Source organism: Moschus berezovskii, chromosome 21 (genome assembly GCF_049115385.1).
Source record: "Moschus berezovskii isolate FMDL1 chromosome 21, NW_MosBer_1.0, whole genome shotgun sequence".
Taxonomy (NCBI): domain Eukaryota; kingdom Metazoa; phylum Chordata; class Mammalia; order Artiodactyla; family Moschidae; genus Moschus; species Moschus berezovskii.
The window spans coordinates 12,463,503-12,478,429 of NC_142480.1; the positions used below are offsets into that span (position 1 = coordinate 12,463,503).

Sequence of the window (14,927 nt, forward strand, 5' to 3'; positions counted from 1 at the left end):
AAGACAATCCAGGATCCAGCCACTGTGCGCAGTGTGGGCTCAATGGCGGGCTCAATAGACAAGGTGGGCAGAACACCAGGAATCCAGTGGTGTGTGGTTAGAACAGCCGCAGTGGGGAGAAGATGGTTCAGGGGGGAGGGTGTCGAGAAGGGGGCTCCTTGGTTAACAAACTCCAGTAGCTAGGAAGAAACCCCGGTGCTGGGCCACCGATTTTCTTCTGTCTGTCCCAGGGGATCATCCAGCTTTGATCCTGGGATGGGTTATGTTGGGCGATACAGCTGAGGCTGATACAGCTACCCAGACCCTTGGGGTGGGAGTGCTTCTCCCAGAGGAAACTGTGTTAATGAACTATTTCATCATTTAAAAATCTGTTGTTGTTTAGTTACTAAGTCATGTCCGACTCTTGCAACCCCATGAACTGTAGCCCGCCAGGCTCCTCTGTCCATGGGATTTCCCAGGCGAGAGTGCTGGAGAGGGTTGCCATTTTCTTCTCCATGGGATTCTTCCCAACCCAGGGATCGAAACCACATCTTCTGCATTGAAAACATATTCTTTACCCCTGAGTCACCAGTAGATACTATTGCTCTTGTTCTCTTTCCAGTGAGGAAGCTGAGGCAGAAGTAGAGTTACTTGGCTGGGGTCACACAGCTGATGCGAGTTGGAACCAAGATTCAAACCCCAGGCACACAGGGGCCTGATGAGCCCACTGCGGGGCAGAGGGAAGCGCTCCTACCAGGTGTGGGGAAGGTGATGCTTAGAGGAGGGAGGTGGCCTGACCCAAGGCTTGGAGGACAGGCTGGGGCTTCTCATGCCGAGAAGGGGCTAGAAGGTGCTTGCAGGGCTGAGGACCCGGTGTGTGCAGAGGCTCCAGGGCCTGTGCAGTGTGTTAGGCTTAGTTAGTTGCCCCTCAGGGATGTGGAATCTTCCCAGACCAGGGATCGAACCTGTGTCCCCTGCATTGGCAGGCGGATTCTTAATCACTGGACCACCAGGAAAGTGCAGGAGCTGGCTTCTTTAGTGGGTACAGATTCCACAGCGCGTTCTCCTCTTCCTTGCAACTCCAGGAAGTAGACAGGAGTGATTAATCATGACCGTCAGTCTACTACTGATCAGGAACCCAAAACCCGAAAGGCTGGGTCTTGCCCAGGCTCAGGGGAGAGCTGCTGGAACTTGCATGCAGGTCTCCGGGCCCCCGTCCCAGGCTTTTGCTCCCTGGGTCGTGCACAGGCCTTGCCCGGGGCTCCCCCCACCAGCCTGGGTCTCTGTGCCTTGCTCCCTCTGCCACAGGGCCTGCAGGCCCCAGAGTGACCTGTGTGGGGGTCATTATGTCACCGGTCATACTCCCTCATGAAAGGACTGCCCAGGTTTCTGAAAATGGAACTCCCCAGGGCTGGAAAAGCATGGTCAAGACCCCTCATTGCTGGTTCCCCAGGAAACTCTCCCATGGTCCCTCTGGGGAACAACATGACTCTGTGGCAAAAACCATAGAAATGCTGATTCCAGGGGGCCCCAGACCCCCAGCTCCTGGGCATGTGACTGCGGAAAATGATTTATCACAAGCCCCAAGCCTTATCATGCGTTGAGAGGTGTTCAGCCCTGTCTACGGTGGAGGAAAATTGGCACAAACGTAAATGTCCAACCTGAGGGGAAATGTCGGCAGTTGGGTGACCAGGAAATGCAGAATCATGGGAAAATACTGGTGGCAGCAGCGTTCAGTGGAAAACAGTTAAAAAGGAAAGTCCAGTCACGGCTATAGCAAGGCAGATAAACAAGGTGCTTCTGCAGGGGAAAGTCCTCCAGAGAAGCCAGTGGCCAGACTGAGAGGGGTCAACTGTGAGGGGTCAACTGTTGTGTTTTCAGATGGAACAAACTGGGGGTGGGGTGGGGTGGGGCAAGCCTCTGGGGAGCAGAGCGTGAGGACCCGGCAATGACCAGAGGGCCTGATGGCCGGCAGGCTGGTCTGGATTGTGGGTCAGTGGCGCCCAGGCGCACTGACCACGGACTCTGCATCCGACCAGATGTGGCCGAGATGTCCGAGGAGCCGGCCTTGTGCACAGGGTGCCTTCGAAGGTCAGTCCATTCACTCAGCAAACCTCTGTTGAGCGCCTACTAGTGTGCCTGAAGTGTTCTAGACCCTGGGCCCACAGTGGTGAAAAAAACGCACTGGTTTCTGCCCTCGCGGAACCAGCGTTCTAGAGAGAGGGAGACAGAGCCCTCGAGTGTAGTGACTTCTCTCCCGACACGAGCCAGGTGTGTCCTCCCTGCTGCCCAGGACCACACAGCCAGCTCTGGGCCCCGCGGGCTCTTGCCCTGGCCTGTCTTCAGCTCCTCTCGCCTCAGCACAGCCCTCACTCGTGGGTGTCGTTCTCTGGGGTCCCACCCTTCACGGAAGCATCAGAGGATTCCAGCCTTTGTGTGTCCTTGGGTTTTGTTTCTGTCGGGTATCATCTGGAAGAAATGAACTGAGGCAGAGTCCCGTCACAGCTGTCCCTCGGCCCTTGCTCTGCCCTGCCAGAGCCCCGCCAAGGCTTCCTTCACAGCCTGGTGCCAGCACCATGCTGGACACAGCCAGGAAGCCACGGAGGGGGAGACCCAGCACTGTCATCCTCAGAAACCGGACGTGGGCTGCTAGCTACAATTTAGAATCTACGTGCTCTCTTGTCAGCCGCCCAGCTGGCCTCGCTCAGTGTAGTAAGAGAAGTCACCACTGCTGTTATGTGCCAGGCCTCCTAACAACCCTCTCAGGAGGCCTTGTTCCCATTTTACAGATGAGGAGAGCGAGGCCCAGCATTGTTCAGCCATTCGCCAAAAGTTACAGCTAGTTTACCCCAGGTTCACAGTCAGGCTTCAGAGCTGCACCTTCAGAGTGCCGTCTCCACCTCCCCCAGTTGCCCGCTTGTGGCACCAGTTCGTCATTGTCTTTGCTTCTCTTGCTAGTTCGGTAGCATCTGTCCCCAGTGGCCTGGGAGCGTGGCCACCTGGCACCATGGACAAGGCGGGGGTGTGACTCGGACACCTGGGTTCTCACCCTGGGCCTGCCCATGACTTGTGCGTGACCTTGAACTCTTCTCTTCCCCTTTCTGGACGTGATAGGACTTGCCGTCTCCCAGGACCTCTGACTTCACACTCTCTGATGAGGGCGGCAGACAGGGAAGAGGGGGGTGTTTCAGGTTCCCAGGGGCTGCTGTTTCAGCTCTTAACAGAACGCAACCCACCACCTAACTAAAAAAAGCTTCCTTTCCAACTCCCATCCAGAAATACGATGACAGATAAATAAGTAGCCTTTTTTGGGGGACCAGAAATAGCCTCCTGGGCTCCCAGTGCTGACTGATAGGAAGAGTCTTTATGCTATTTGGGGGAGAAGAGCTGCTGGCACTGTTGGGATTTTCCTGGGGGGTAGGGGGACAGCTGCAGGGACCACTGCTGGCACCGACCCTCACATGGGACGGGGCCAACGTGTCCCATGCCACCAAGACGCTGGCTCGACCGCTGCAGGGCTTGGCTCCTTCCTCAGCCCTCCCACTCAGGTGACCTCTGAGCCCACAGGCTAGACCGATGTCACCATCCTCCTCTCCAAGGCTGGGTGGCACCGTGTCCTCAAGCAGGGCCTTTGCAGTGGCCGTTCTGTCTGCCGGGAGTACGCGTGCCCCAGATGCCCGGCCTGCCTGCTCGTCTTCCCGTGTCTTGGCTCCACAAGGCACTTTCTGGGCACGCCCCACCTCCACTGGCACCCCCTTGCAGTCCCCAGGTCACCCGCCAGCTCCGTTGGGCTGTCCGTTTTACTCCTCTGTCTGGCTGTGGCCTGGTCCCTGCACCTGGAGCACGGGCTCCACGAAGCAGCATGGCTCGTGTTCCTTTACTGCTGGATCTCGGGCTCCTAGGATGCGACACATTTTTGTTGTTGTTTCATTCCTGACTGGTGGTTGAAAACCAAAGTAGGAACAGTTGTAGTTTCTAATTTACTGCGATCTCACAGGCGTTGCGGGATGGTTTTAGCTACAAGCCACCAGAAATTGGGTCAAGCTACAGTCATCATGGTCTACAGTCCATGAGTCTAGAGTTGGGACAAGCCCCGGGCGTGGAGCAGCCAGCAGCCCAGTTAGGGACACGAGTCCCTTCCAGCCTCTGCCCCGTGGGGCTCAGGACTGCCTTCCCTCAAGCCTGGCCCATCAGGGGGTGACCAAGCTTGAAATGTTGTGGGCCTTTCGGGCAGCGTGACCTGGGTGGTCTCCAGTCCTGGGCCCACCCTGGAGAGGGCGTGGGGTCAGCAGCTGGTCCTGCCTGCTGCTCAGGGTGTGGTCAGCCGGCCTCAAGTTAGGATAAAGGAAGAAGAAGGCGACTCTGTGCATGGCCCTCCTTTCCTGATGCACTCGCTCCTTTGTCGTCTCTGCTGGGTCCTGCTTCCACTTCGGACACCAGAGCCTGAGATTCCAGAAAGGTGGGGGTGTCTGGTCTGATGCTCGCTGTGGCCTGTTCATTAGGAATGTCTCGTCTCTGCATTTCATCTGGACCCCAGACATCTCTGGGGGAATGCTGCCCTCGTCCTTCTCTGATTCACCTGGGACTCAACGGGGTCGGTGGTGGGGGACAGGACTCTGCAGGTTTGCTGGAGAACTGAAAGAGAAGCCGTACCTAAAGCATTTCTTTAGCCCAGTTTCCTGCACAGGTCAAGTGTTTGCGCCCAGTGGATCTCAGCTGCTGCTGCTGGGGTTTTTTTCCTTTTTTTTTTTTTCAATTGGTATAACTCACGTACCATAAAATCCACCTTTTTAAAGTGTAGATACAGTTCAGTAGTTTTGAATATATTCAGAAAGTTGTGCAACCATCACAACTATCTAATCCCAGAACATTTTCATCACTCCAAAAAGAAATGGACCCGCCTGCAGTCACTCCCCATTCCACCTGCCCCCCAGGCCTCGGCAGCCACCCATTTCCTTTCCGTCCCAATGGAGCTGCGTGTTCTGGACATCTCAGATAAATGAAGTCATATACTCTGTGGCTTTTCTAACTGGCTTCCTTCAACTCAGCGTGATGTTTTCAAGGTTCATCTGTGTTGCAGCATGCATGAGAACTCCATTCCTTTTTATGCTTGAATAATACTCCATCGTGCGGCTGTGTCACCTCTTGTTTGCCAGCTCATCAGCTGACGGACATTTGGGTTGCTGCCACTTTCTGGCTGTTATGAATAACACTGCTGTGAACATTCCTGGACAGGCTTTTGTGTGGACGTATGTTTCCGTCCTCTTGGAAACACCTAGGTGTGGACTGCTGGAACTATGTTTAGCTGTGTGAAGACCTGCCAGAGCGTTTCTCAGAGCAGCTGGACCGTTTCACGTCCCCACCAGCAGGCGTCAGGACACTTGTTGCTGTCTGTCTGATTTGGTTGTAGCCAGCCTCACACGTGTGGTTTTAATCTTCATTTCTCTGATGCCTCATGATGTCAAGCATTCCTCCCTGTGTTTACTGGCCATTTGTGTGTCTTTATTTTGAGAACTGTCCATTTTGGGCCCTTGGCCCATTTTTAACTTGGGTTACTGGTCTTTTTTATTGTTTGGTTGTTAATAGTTCTTATGTATTTTGGCTACTAGACTCTTGCCAGATATATGATTTGCAAATATTTTCCCCCATTCTTTGGGTTGTCTTTTTCTCGATAGTGTCCTTCGAAGCACAGAAGTTTTAAAGTTTGACGATGTCAAATGTCTGTTTTTACTTCGTTTGCTTGTGCTTCTGGTGTCTAAGAAACCATGTCTAATCCAGGGTCATAAAGACCTACACCTGTGTGTTCTGCCAAGCGTTTCATAGTTTTAGCTGAAATGCTCTTGCTACATCTACTGATAGGATTGTGTGAGTTTTGTCCTTTTATTTTGTTAATAGGAGCAGGCACTTTTCTGCTGGGGAGGCTGTGGTCAGTGGCCTGAACTTGGGATCCAGCTGCCTGGGGATGAGCCCTTCAACCGCACCCCTTAGTCACGGTGTGACCCTAGACGGGGAACTTCACCTATCTGTGCCTCGTTTCCCGTTTCTGTAAAATGGGGGTGACAGCGCCTCCTTATGGGGCTCTCACGGAGGGAAATGGTTGTTTTGCAGACTACGTGGACCAGTGTTTGGCACGTTAACAAGTGGGGTTTCTTGACTGTTGGCCGTTAGCCGTGACATTAGGTGGAAAGCTTTGATGGCCTGGGGTGGGGAGGGCATTGAAGGCAAATCTATAATAAAAGCTTAGACAGCTTACTAAAAAGCAGAGACATCACTTTGCTGACAAAGGTCCATCTAGTCAAAGCTTTGATTTTTCCAGTAGTCATGTATGAATGTGAGATTTGGACCATAAAGGAGGCTGAGCACCGAAGAATTGATGCTTTTGAACTGTGGTGCTGGAGAAGACTCTTGAGAGCCCCTTGGACAGTAAGGAGATCAAACCAGTCCATCCTAAAAGAAGTCAACCCTGACTGTTCATTGGAAGGACTGATGCTGAAGCTCCAATACTTTGGCCACCTGATGCAACGAGCCGATTCATTGGAAAAGATCCGCATGCTGGAAAAGATTGAGGGCAAGAGAAGGGGGTGAGAGAGGATGAGATGGTTAGAGGGCATCCCTGACTCAATGGACATGAGTTTGAGCAAGCTCCGGGAGATGGTGATGGACAGGAAAGCCTGGCGTGCTGTAGTCCATGGGGTCGCAAAGAGTTATACATGACTTAGTCACTAAACAACAAATGATAAAAGATTCACCTGCTCCAAAAAATCTGGAAGCTCTTAACAGGAGGCCATCTGTTTGCCTCCAGGGAGCTCTGAGTCTTCCCGTGGGAGGGCTGGGGCCAGACCAGGTGGGTGCTGCCGCAAGCCCGCCTGCTGCCACACCCTTTAGTTTGTTTGGCCTGGAGTCTTACACCCCATCAGGGCCTGGCTGGAGGGTGTACAGCAGGGAGCCTTTGCACAGACCACTGCCTCCCTCCATGGCCTGCCAGCCCCTCACCAGTGTTTCCACCCTGGCTCTGACTCTGGGCAGTGGGTGCAGAAACGGGGCCCCATTTAGATAATGGCTTACAGCTGAGAGCCAGGACACGCCACCCACTCCCTTCCCTGGTGCTCTGATTTTCCTGGCTTCTCTCTTCCTGACCTGCCTGTGAGCCTGTCCAGTGACCTTGGGCAAGGACTGCCTCTGTTTCAGCCTCCGTCTGTGAGAAATGTGAGTGCTCCAAGCAGAGGAGGGCCTGCCTCGCCATCCGCGAGGGCTCCTCCCTCCCTGGGTCCCCGAGAAACTATGCCCACCCCAGAATCTGCCATCACTCTGCGCCTGTTTGGACTTTGGACTTTGCTGGTCGGGGGCGAGGAGGGAAATGAAAGCACTTTTAATATACCCTGTGTAATTCTTGGCACTTGCTTTTTATGAGATATGTGAAGCTGGATCTTACCTTGGTTTTAATGTTTTAATGTACTGACCTCCCAGCCAGCCAAGTAGCTAGAAGCTGTTGGAGACAAGCTGCTTTATTGTTTTCTTTTGGTTTGGTTTCCAAGTTTGTGGGTGTATGTGTGGGGGGGTCACCCCCATCCTACTAACGCTCAGCCTTTCCCGGCCCCTGTGCCCAGAAGTACAGGGTGGTCTTACCTCCTGAGGAGTCGGTGCCCTGATTGGGGACGGAGGTAGACAAAATAGTAATAACAAGCCAGTGGTGCCATGTAGCAATCTGCACAGAGATTCAGAATGCACTTTGTTTCCCCACGAAAGATTTTTTTCTGCCTTCACTTGGTGCCTGGCTCCAAGATCGTCCTGACAAACAGAGCACACCCAGCTTCCAGAGCTTTTCAGAAAACCGAATACGCCAGGAACCCACTGAGTGGGTGTGCAGAGAAGGCAGGCAGCCCCCTGAGACTGGGGACTTAGGAAAGCAGAAGCAGGGGATCTGGGTGTGGGCTGGGTGGGGCTGGAGTCTGGCAGCCAGAGGAGGTCAGGAGTTTGTGCTTGTCTGTGGCCCATCCATGTGACGGCGGTGGCAGAAGCCCCTCTGTCAGGCACGAGAGGCTCCAGGAGAGGGGTCCCTGTGTGACAGCGAGCCCCTTTAATCCCTACCCCGCCTCAGCGTCTCCTCCACCCCCCCTACCCCACCCCCATAGGATTATCTGCAGACTTCAGCGTGATGTATGCAAAGCCTTCAGCAGTACAGGCCTCAGGCTAGGAGCTGAAGGGCTGGCGTCATCCTCCAATGATCATTAAGCCAGGATGGTGTATGGAGGGGCGTCTTAACTGCCCACAGAAAGTGTTCATAGTTGATGGAGTGCAAATTCGAGTCACAAAACAGCATCCCGTTGTCAAGCACTGTGTGAGTGTGCGCTCACAAGCCCAAGTGCGGGCTGAGAAGGTGGGATCAAGTCAGTCTGGTTTTCACTTTTCTTTGATCTTCAGGCTTTGCTGTTATCACGTGTCGGTCCGTCGTTACGGGAATGCTATTGACAGTAGTTAATGATGGTGCCCTCGTTCCCAGGGCACGTGTGTGCGTGTGTGTCTGCACGCCCACGGGTGACTTCGGGGTGTGGGCTGCTGGATGGGGCGGGCAGGGGTGCTGAGGGGCCCCACGGAGCAGGCAGTGCTGACGCGGGCTTCTCCTCCGTCCCCAGACGACAGGATCTGCTCGCCACCCTTCATGGAGCTCACGAGCCTCTGTGGGGATGACACCATGCGACTCCTGGAGGAGAACGGCCTGGCCTTCCCGTTCAGTGAGCACCTGAACTCCTGGGGGTGGAGGGAGGCCTCGGCCGCCCGGGGAGGGCACGGCCCCGGTCCCTGGGTCCTGGGGTGGTAAGGGCCTGGCCTGATGGTGACCGTCTAGTGCCCCTGAGGGCAGGTGCTGGCCCTGGTGGAGTCAGCCTGTCTCCCCAGCTCCCCACGACCCCCGTCCCCACCCCAGGGGCCGCAGGAGGTTTTGAGAGTTTCTCTCCGTATCTGCCCGACTGGGCTTTGTAAGTGAGTAACCTTGCTAACTCCTGTTTTTCTCTCCCCCACCCACAGTTTGCAAAACCAGAGTGGCTCATGGCACCAACTCTCACGAGGTGAGTGGAGGCGTTGATGACTTGACAGCCCCGTCCCCCTCCAGCCACCCGGCTTCCCTGCCCCTGCCTCCCCCGCCGCACCCCATCCTGTCATCCCTCAGGGTCTCTCTGGGAGCCTGACAGCCCTGCTGCTGGATCCCACCGCACCTTCTGGTGGCTCAGCAGCCCCTCTCCACCTGCGCCTTGGGCCTCTCCTGTCCCCAAGGCTGGGATGGGCGTGCCTGCCCATGCGAGCCACACCGCCATCTGACCTTCCTCTGGCCTGTCAGTGTCGGTCACTTCCTTCTCTGGGCCAGGCACAGGCCTGCCTCCCTGACCCCCGAAAAGATCCCGTCACTGCCCACAAGTCTGCAGGTCCTGCTGAACCGGGGAAGGGGGTGTGAGGAGGAACAGGCACCCGACCCGCTGTGCACGTGGCCCCCACCCTCACGTTCATTCTTGTGCTCAGCCAGTGGCCATTCGCCTTGCGTGCTGAGGGAAGGGTGCCGGAGATGAGAGTCCTGCCCCAGTGGGGAAGACGGGGTCCCAGAGGCAGGGAGCGCCAGCGGGTGTGGTGTGGGAGGCCGGGAGGAGGAGGCCTTCTCGGGGCAAGAAGAGCCAGCGGCCAAGCAGGGGCTCGGCTGGGTCTGTCACCGTCTTGGGGAATCGCGTCTGGGACGTTGCCTCCAGGGGCACAGCCCAGCCTGGGGACCCCCTTGTGAGGCACGTGGGAGGACACCCTGAGCCGTAAAGGTCTGACCCTCCTGGAAGGCCCTGTGGGAGAGCCTGTCCTGGGCAGCCCCACCATCAGAAATGTTCCTCCACGACCTTATGACCAAACGCGGACAAACCTGGCAGCGGCGCCCTGTAGCTTTAGCTAGTGTCTTTGTCCCTGGCGTGTATCTATGGAGAAACATGTCTAAACAGAAGATGTGTCCGCATGGTGTGGTATATGCTGTGACGAAGCCGAGGGGTCCCTTTGCTTGTGGGCAGGAAGGTGGGGGCAGGAAATGCCGGCCTCGGCTGAGGTCAGCTGTCTCCTGAGGTCTGGAGCCCTTGTGGAGCCTCCCCGTCTGGGCCTGCCTGGGCTCTGTGCCTGGGACATGCTCCTGGGCCAGACCAGGGGGTGGGGGACAGGAAGGCTTCAGAGCAGGCAGACCATGGCCCTGGAACCCCCAGTCCCCTCGCCAGCACCGGACCCCCAACCTTCCACCTGACCCATTACACCACCAAACAGTGCCTCCGTTGGTCAGTGCCTTGGGATTTCTCGGGAGAGAAGGGCAACTGCAGTCATTAGTGAGAGTAGACCATTCAAATGCAGAGCAGGTCGGCCTGCTGGGAGGGAACTGCTTCTGCTGTTGACACGGCAGCTTTAGAGTCACTCCCAGCTGGGACCGGGTCTGGCTGTGTGCACTGCCAGCTATGTGACTTTGGGCAGATTACCCAGCCTCGCTGAGTTTCTGTCCTGCACCTGTAACTGGTGACATGATGGCTGATGTGAAGGGTAAGGGAGGTGCCCGGACTGCTGTGAGTCCATGGGCTCTGGGCCAGGGAATATTTGATATGTTGTAGTGGCTTCCCAGGTGGCTCAGTAGTAAAGAATCTGCCTGCCATGCAGGAGACACGAGTTCGATTCCTGCTTAGGGAAGATCTCCTGGAGGAGGAGATGGCAGCCCACTCCAGTATCCCTGCCTGAAAAATCCCATGGGCAGAGGAGCCTGGCAGGCTACAGTCCAAAAGAGTCACACATGACTGAAGCGACTAAAGAGGTTGCCCTGCAGCCTGCTAGGTCACTGCAGAAGGGGCAGGGGTTCTGGGTTGAGGTGACTTACATCCTCCAGGAGAGTCTGACTCCATGGGGTCAGCTTGACTTAAGGTGTTTCACCCCTCAGTCCAGCTCTCTGGGTCTGGCTCGTAGATGTGCACATGTGTGCCATGGCCCCTTCTCTCCTCTCCCCATTCCTGGGGCTCCCCAATCCATTGTGTGCTATTTCTAGGGGAGGGGTTCCTCTGCTGGGTGGGCATCAAGAACAGAGCTCCAAGATTGGGGTCTGGAGTGTTGCAGGTTCCCAGGGGTCTTCTGTGCTCCAGGCCACCTGCCTCCTGGGAGGCTGGTAGCATCAGAGGACTGCCCCCTCTGGTGGGGCGCCCTCCATGGCATGAGCCCGGGGGGGCCAGGCTCCATCCCACCTCAGGGGTGCCCGGGGATGTTGAGTGCAGTGAGGACAGAGGACACCTCTGTACACACGGTTAGCTTTACACAGGAAAGGGGGCTTTCCGATTGGGGTCCTCACCCGGACCCCGGCCTGCCGAGCCCTGCTTGGTAGTCAACCAAGATTAGGACTTTACGTTTTTATTTTATATTCATGATTTGATTTCTTTTTCTGGTGTAAGCACTTGAGTTTGTTCCACAGTGAAATACCACTCCTCCTTAAAAAAAATATTGAGCCAAAAGCTCAGAGGACCCCCAAAGCTACCCCATGGTGGCTCCTGATGCTATCTTACAGGGGATGAAAATGGAGCTTAAACAGGGCTTATGCAGCAAGTGCCAGGTATGGGACTTGAACTCATGTCTGGCTCTCTTAGTTTCACTGGCAGGCTAAGGAGCTATTCACTGTGGTGCGCACACACACACTTGTTTCACTGTGGTATATACAAGCACACATTTGTTTCCCCATGTGGCCTGGATCTGCACCAGGCATGTTGGGGTGGTGCTCTGTGGCGGTTCGTTGAGAGGCGACAGCTCGTGTGGGCAGCCAGCTGTTCAGCCCTGTTATCCCCTCCCTGGGCAGCAGCCCTGGGCAGCTGGTGGCTCCTTGCTGTGGCCCCGAGGACTGGATGAAGCTTTCATCATGGCCCCAGCACTGGCTGCTGGCTCTGGTGGGCCCTGGGCAGACCCAGCCTCAGCCCAACACAGGGAAGTTTTGTCCAGTTGCCCCCCCCGAACCCTGCCCACCGTGACCTCTGTCCCCTTCCAGGTCCTTCTGGTGGAGGCCTTTGTCCCCAGAGGAGTCAGGACCCAGGAGTGGAATGTTCCCATTCCTTAAGCACTCGTGTGTAACCCTTGTGGGGCTGGGGGCTGCTGGTTCAGGGCTCTATCACTTGCCAGCAGCCTCTAAGTGCCTCAGGGCCTCAGTTTCCTCATCTGTAAAAGGGGCATAATGTCCGTGCCCACCTCGGGGCAGGATGTGAGGGTGACACCAGGTGACTCAGGTAAAGTGATCATACGCGGGCCAGGCGTGTCATGAGTTCTCCAGAGGCAGCCGTTGTCATTGTACAGGCTTTGAACCCAAGGCCTCCCAACCCCTGATCCCCTGTCCTCCGCTTCTGGCCCCCACCCGCTCGGTGCCCCGCCAAAGTCTTTGTAGAGGAACCTCTACAAAGAGGTCCTAAGGGGTGAGTAGTACACAACCCAGGGGGGCCGGTTCCATGGATACAGTGTGAGTAGTGGGATTGTGCAGTGCACAGCCAGCTCAACCGTACATGGCAGGCCTGACGGTGCAGGATTTCCAAACCCCCACAGCAGGAGTGGATGGATGCCCAGGTGTTCTGATCGAGGCCCACCCCACTCATTCTGGCTTGAGACTCTTCCTGGGGAGGCCTCGTGCCACCGGGCCAGGGATGGCCCTTGGCAGCAATGCTCTGGACAGTGATAAGGCCAAGGAGGTGGTAGACTCTGACCAAACCCTTGGCCCCCTGTCTCCCCAGATGGCCATCGTGTTCAACCAGGAGGGCCTGAGCGCCATCCAGCCGCCCTGCGTGGTCCAGAATTTCATCAACCACAATGCTGTCCTGTACAAGGTGTTTGTGGTTGGCGAGTCCTACACCGTGGTCCAGAGGCCCTCGCTGAAGAACTTCTCTGCGGGCACGTCAGGTAAGCGGGCCTCACACTGTCCGGGATGCCCGTGCTCAGGGACACGGCTAGGACACGGCACCAGCCACCTGTCCTTCAGTACTGACCCTGGTCTCCCCAGGTTATTTCTGGAGGGAGGAGAGGTGATCTGAAGGTTGGCAGAGTTGTGTCCAGTAGGTGAAGAGGTCTTGGAGCATGAGTGGGAAACCCCTGTCCCAACCAGGTCTGTCGAAGGGGCTCCGTGCGCCTCAGCTACCATAAACTCCAGGAAGAACTTGAAAGCTTTCTGCACCCAGGCCGCTTCGCGGGGCCCCTCGTGATAAGGAGGCTCACCAAGAACACGCTGGACTGGGTGATGGGCTCTTCAGGGCAGCCAGGAAGGGAGGGGCCCCTGGTATTTTGAGGGCCAGAGTACTGGCTGCTTTATCGTGTCTCCTTTTCCCAACTGGGAAACCTGCTGCCTCTGCAGCCCCTGAGGTGGACGTGAGCTGTTAGGAGTTATGCTGGGGTCACAGGACTTGCCAGCTGTGGGGCCCCAGGCGGGTCAGGAGTGGACACAGGGGTGAGGACCATATTGGTGAGCATATTCTGGACCAGTGAATGATGGCCCTAAGTGTCCCTCAGCTGTCACACAGTGGTGGCATTTGCGGGGAGCTGCCCCATCTAAGGTATCCTCTCAGGAGGCCAGGGGGCTCCAGGCCCTCAGCTTTTCTTCAGCTGCTTCCCAGCTCCAGGTGATCCTTGGCTATCGCAAAAACTGACACATAAGACAAGAATTGGTGGTATTGAGGCTGCTCAAAAGACTGCTCTAATGGTTCTGGAGACTTCTTCAAGGCCAGTTCCAGGAACCTCTGGAACAGGGGCCGCGTCTCTGGAATAAGCACGGTGACCCCTCGGACGGGGGACGTGTGTCACCCCGGCCTGGTTTGCTCTTACTCGCTGTGCGCTTCTCTCCGCACGGGAAACCCGCCGTCAGCAGACGCAGCGCCGGGCTGCTGAGCAGACAGATGTGTCTGTCTAAAACCCCTCTGCCCGGGACTGCCTGTCACCGTCCGCTCCTCGTGGCTGCAAGCCACTCCTCTTGGACCAAGTCCAGCTGTTCCCGTCCTCTCTCGGCCATTCTTCCCGTTAACACAGCCCAGAGAGCAGGCACTTTGGAAACGTGTGTCTCTCTCCCCTGACCTTCTGAGTGCAGGCGGCTCTCCCTGCCTGGTGGGGCTTTAAAGGTGTCCACATACCAGTCCCTGCTTCCACCCACTGGGGTGATGGAGTGACTGGGGGTGGGGGACCAATGTCGGGAAGGGTCTTTTTGTATGTGACTGTATATTAGCAAGAAACATTCTTAGCAGTTGTGGGCAGGATAAGGCCAATATTTTTTAATCCTCTTTATATTGTTTCCTGGTTTTTAAGAATATGTTTAAATCTACAGCAAATGTATTAAGGGAAGAATAAGTTTGCCTTATGCAATTGTTTTCCTTTTTTCTTATTTTACCCTAAATCACTCCATCTCTTAAAGAAACATACCACCTGGTTTCCTTCCTTTCCACACAGCAATTGTACCCCCCCTTTCCCCTGGTTGCTAAGGGCTGGCTAGTTTCCATCTGAGTCCTGTCTCAGGATAAGGGCTCCACATCTGTGTCTTCTCGTGGCCCTTTTGGGTTGCCAATTTACCATAATATGCAGGCTGCCTGCTCAGTCGTGTGTGACTCTTTGCGACCCTATGGACTGTAGCCAGGCTTCTCCACCCATGAGATTTCCCAGGCAAGAATACTGTAGTGGGTTGCCATTTCCCTCTCCAGGGGATCTTCCTGACCCAGGGATCGAACCTGCATCCCCTGTGACTTGTGTATTGTAGGCTGGTTCTTTACCGCTGAGCCCTCAGGAAAGCCCAGATGTGTTGACCAGGACCTGTGTCTCTCTCAGTGGAGAGACACAGGGCTAACAGAGGAGTGTTTATTATACTCAGGGTAGCTGAGTGACTTTCTGTGTGTCCATCCCTCCATCCCCAAAGCTGACTCCGCGGCCGCCATCTGCAGGGCCTCAGGCCATCC

General features: G+C 55.8%; 1 protein-coding gene across 1 annotated transcript in view; it reads left to right on the plus strand.

The window, feature by feature from the left end:
- The window catches only part of ITPK1 (inositol-tetrakisphosphate 1-kinase), a 153,914-nt gene that overhangs the window by 123,381 nt on the left and 15,606 nt on the right, over positions 1–14,927 (plus strand). The window contains exons 6-8 of the mRNA XM_055418412.2: positions 8,613–8,711; positions 9,004–9,044; positions 12,732–12,897. Of these exons, the coding sequence (XP_055274387.2) occupies positions 8,613–8,711; positions 9,004–9,044; positions 12,732–12,897 (306 nt within the window). The remainder of the gene's footprint in view (positions 1–8,612; positions 8,712–9,003; positions 9,045–12,731; positions 12,898–14,927) is intronic.